Source organism: Atta cephalotes (genome assembly GCF_000143395.1).
Source record: "Atta cephalotes unplaced genomic scaffold scaffold00032, whole genome shotgun sequence".
Classification (NCBI taxonomy): domain Eukaryota; kingdom Metazoa; phylum Arthropoda; class Insecta; order Hymenoptera; family Formicidae; genus Atta; species Atta cephalotes.
In genome coordinates, this window is record NW_012130096.1 from 1,161,493 (window position 1) to 1,165,994 (window position 4,502).

Here is a 4,502-nt window from a genome sequence, read left to right on the forward strand (position 1 = left end):
ATATATATATAATATAATAATAATATAATATATATATATATATATATATATATATATATATATATATATATATATATATATATATATATATGTTTGTGTATTTATATACTGGAAAAATATATTAAATTTTAATAAATCATTTGTTTGAATAGTCACCAATCAAATATTTACTAAAGATATATTTTACTAAAAATATATTTACTAAAAATATATTTATTTAATACAAGAATGTTAATCACTTCTTTTTATTGAGCAAATATTTATTTACTGTAAATAAATGTTTAGTTGGATTATTCAAATAAATATTTATTAAAATTTAGAATATTTTTTTCTCATTGTATGTATACATATATATAAAATTTTATATTAATAAAATATGTTAATATATTATTACATATATTTATATAATGCTTGAAATAGAATAGATAATCATAATTAAATTCAATACAATTACATCTTCGTCGGTTGCGTTTATTAAGCAATCGTAACCATTTGTTAAATAATGCTTGATATAACATCGAAATGTAATATCAGATTAAAATAATTTGTTTCTCAATGAGTCCAAAGCGTGCATATTGTAATCGATTACTCGTGTTTCGCATTGTCTAAAACGAGGTGGTTTGGTAATCACTGTACGATAAGATAAGGGATTATTACGAGCGAGAATATAATCTCTCAGAGGTTATTTTTTAACTTACTGTTATTTATATCGTTGGTTAGAGCGTCCAGGAAAATAATTATGCAAATATTCTCGTCTATTCTTAATTTTAGATAAATTTAGCATCGAGATTAATCTACTCATTACCATTTTATTTAATTTGTTCACTTACATAATGATTACTTAATTCACTTATATAATTAGCTTGAAACAACTTTGACCGAATCTCATTAATCGACAATTAACTTATAATTGTTTCATTCAAGTGGATAGAGTTGATTTTTTATTACTTAACACACGCAGAGAGAAAAATTAGATTAGAGACAACGAATTGTACGGCTATAGAAATTTTGCTGTAAGCAATTCTGTCTGTTGAATTAACCGATAACTTAATCGAAGTTTAATTGATCGCTTCTAATGATGCAGTTTTTTGTTATTTACAATGCAAAAAAGTGTACAAAACGTGCAGCCAGGAAGACTTCCGGTATAATTCAGGAGCGATCGATGGTTAGGCGAATGTTAAACTTTCTCTTACTTGTGTAACGTGTGATTGTCACGTTTTACAGATTTGTTATATCAGAACTTTCTTGAGAGAGATTCCGGGAGAAAGTCGTCTATGTATTAGAATTAGTAGATTACAATTGCAGGCCGAGATTACAAAGCTGCAATAAATAAAATTTAAAATAACATTAGTTCGATTTTATAAAATGTTTCATGCGAGAAATATAAATAATATAATATAATCGCATATATTTATATTGTCATTATTTAAAATATTCTATTATATTTTAATATTTAATGTTATATATAATATTAAATATTGTATATAATATTAAATATTGTACGCGTTTAAATATGAACTAATTAATTTATTGTGATAATTTTTAATTTATAATTGTTCATTAGCGTGACATTATCTTGAATGTTATGATTGCAACACGAAGACCACGTCAGATCATGTTGCGAATATTTTCTAAGGATTTTAGAAGCATCACACGTTTGCTCTTTCAACGGAATATTTCCCCTGGCTTATATTTAGAACCGCATGAGAAACTGCGTTTATTACGATTCCAGCTTATCAATATAGTTCCCACATTGACACTCGTTCGTCACATGGCGTGACACGCGGATATTGTCGATTTGCATTGCGCGATCTATATGAAAATTTTACCATTGCAAGGATTTCAATAAAAAGAATGCGGAATTGCCAGTATAATAAGAAATTGTTTTATTTTAATTAAATTTAAATTTATATACATTACATTTATTTCAAATTCAATGAAAACTAGCGTTTTGAAAAATTCCATAAAAGCAAGTCATAATAGCTAGGCAGTCGATCAGAAATCTCAATGGAAAAAAATGTCCGTAATTAGGATTAATATATTATGAATGGAAGGAATGATTATATTAATTCTTACTCTACTAAAGATCGCTAGTCACTGAGCGATTCCTGTTCGTGCAAATTTTTTTGAATCTTTCGGTAATTATAAATTAGACTAGATTTTATTATTTTCCAAAATGAAGTGTCAATATTTATTCTAGAAAGTTGAAAATATGTTGGTAAATTTTTAGAGATTTTTTTAATCATTCTGAATAGGTGAAAAAAAACGAACGGATTCTTTTAGTTAGTACAGAAGCACCAAATTGTACCTAGTAAGGTAAGGGTTAATTAAGTTTAAACTTTAATTTATTTTGTGCGACACAAATTACTGCTAATCTGTACTAATTAAATCTAAATCTAAAAATCTTAAATCTTAAATCTAAAAATCAGTACTAATTATCTGCATTTCTATTTTTTATTTTTCCTTGTGGATCTACTAGCTTCTAGATTAAGAGACCACTATATAGTGATTTTGTTACCCAGCGACAAATATAGAAAGTGGAAAAACCTTTTATCTTATGTAAAACATAAAAACAATACATATATATTGGGTTGTCCGGAAAGTTCGATTTTGAAGGAAAATTGAAACGCAGAAGATTTAAATTTTAGTATACGTTTATTAAATTATATAGGTTAGTCGGCACGAACTTTCCGGACAACCCAATATTTTAATTCTGTTGCGGTCGCTTGAAGGAGAGGTGGGCTTTTCAAATTGCAGATTTTGATTTTTTTATTGAAAATGTCAGGGATTTTTTTATTGAAATGTCAATTTTTTATTGAATTATTATAATCGATAATTAATATCCTTATTCCAAGATAGTGGATTCCCATATTTCTCAGAAGGGTGCAAGAGATCATCATACTGAGTCAAAGTAAATTTAAAAATAAAATCGATAGCGACAAGATTGAATTTTTGTCTATTACTTAATTTTGATATCAATTTATTGATATCAACCCGAACAAGTACAATTTTTTTCTTCTCCATGTAAAATTGTTCATATTTCTCGATTGATATCAAAATTAAATAATAGATAAAACTTCAACTATTGTCGCTATCGATTTTCTTTTTCAGAAAGAATTTACCACTTTGACCCAGTATGGCGATTCTTGTAATCTTCTAAGGGGTATGGGAGTTCGTCTATTTTGGAATAAGAGTATTAACTATTGATTGCAACAATATTCAACCTTGACGCATTTAATAAAATCTGCAACATTTTAGAAAACCTATCTCTTCTTAAAGTGACCGCAACCGGGCTTAAATATATATGTATTGTTTTTATGTTTTACATGAAATAAAAGTCTATTCTACAATATGCTCTTTGTTCCTGTTTCTTGCTTTTTACCTTTTGCTTTTTTTTCCCTTTGCACCGTTTTATCAATAATTGTATTTTTTGCTACGTATTTCTCGTTTCTTTCGAAGTTCGTTAACTTTTATCTCGCGATATAAAACAAAAAACCGAATAAAAAGAAAAAAGATGTAAAAAATAACAAAAGGCAAGAAACAGGAAACAAAAAGCACATTGTAGAACAGGGTTCTAAAGATTACCCACTTGTCGCTATGGGTAACAAAATCACTACAGTGACTTCTTGGTCTATGCATATTAAGTTAGCATAACCACGAGATTTTTTTTTTAAATAGCATGTGATAAAATTATGTTTTGTAGCATAAATTAACACAAAATTAACATTAAAGCATTAGTTTAATAGATCTTTTTCGATTCTGTTCATTTAATCCTGCTAGCTGAAATTGACAGAGATATTAATTTTTAGACGTGAAAGTTTGAAAAGGATTACGCGATGTTTCACGATTTTACGTGTGTTATATTATAGTCATGAGGCACTACCGCAACCGATCAGCAAGAGAAAGGACAAGGAGCACAAGAAGAAGAAATCGAAAGTAGTGGCTGCGCTTAACGCCACCGAAGCGGAAGCTGGCTCGAAGACGGTGGTAAACGCATTGCCGGAAGTCGCGTCGTATAATACCGTTGCATCGGTGAACGTCATACTTGACAAGAAACCAGGTTGGTTATTATCCATAAATTATCCACGAATGAATGCATATAAACTGTCTATGGCTCTTCTTTTGTGATTCGTTCGATTTCCGGGAAAACTGCATAAACGTTCACGAATTCAGAATAAGTCGAGAGAAATTTTGATTTTCACATGTCGTGAATATCGTAAATATTTTATAATTTTTTAGACTTTTGTTAGTTCGTAAAAAAATGAAAGACAATCGATTGTAGGATGTATTGGTTCTATAGTTCTTGCAAAGTAAATTAAATTTAGAAATTTAATATTTATACATTTCAAATAAATTATACTATATATAATTACTATATATATATATATATATATATATATATATATATATATATATATATATATATAGTAGTATATATATATTATTATTATATATTATTATTATTATTATTATTATATTATATATATAATTATNTNTTNTNT

General features: G+C 27.3%; 1 protein-coding gene across 1 annotated transcript in view; it reads left to right on the plus strand.

Moving 5' to 3' along the window:
• LOC105621270 (period circadian protein-like) overlaps positions 1 to 4,502 on the plus strand; it is a 34,944-nt gene that overhangs the window by 13,423 nt on the left and 17,019 nt on the right. Inside the window, exon 3 of the mRNA XM_012202740.1 lies at positions 3,870 to 4,060. Within this exon, the coding sequence (XP_012058130.1) occupies positions 3,870 to 4,060 (191 nt within the window). The remainder of the gene's footprint in view (positions 1 to 3,869; positions 4,061 to 4,502) is intronic.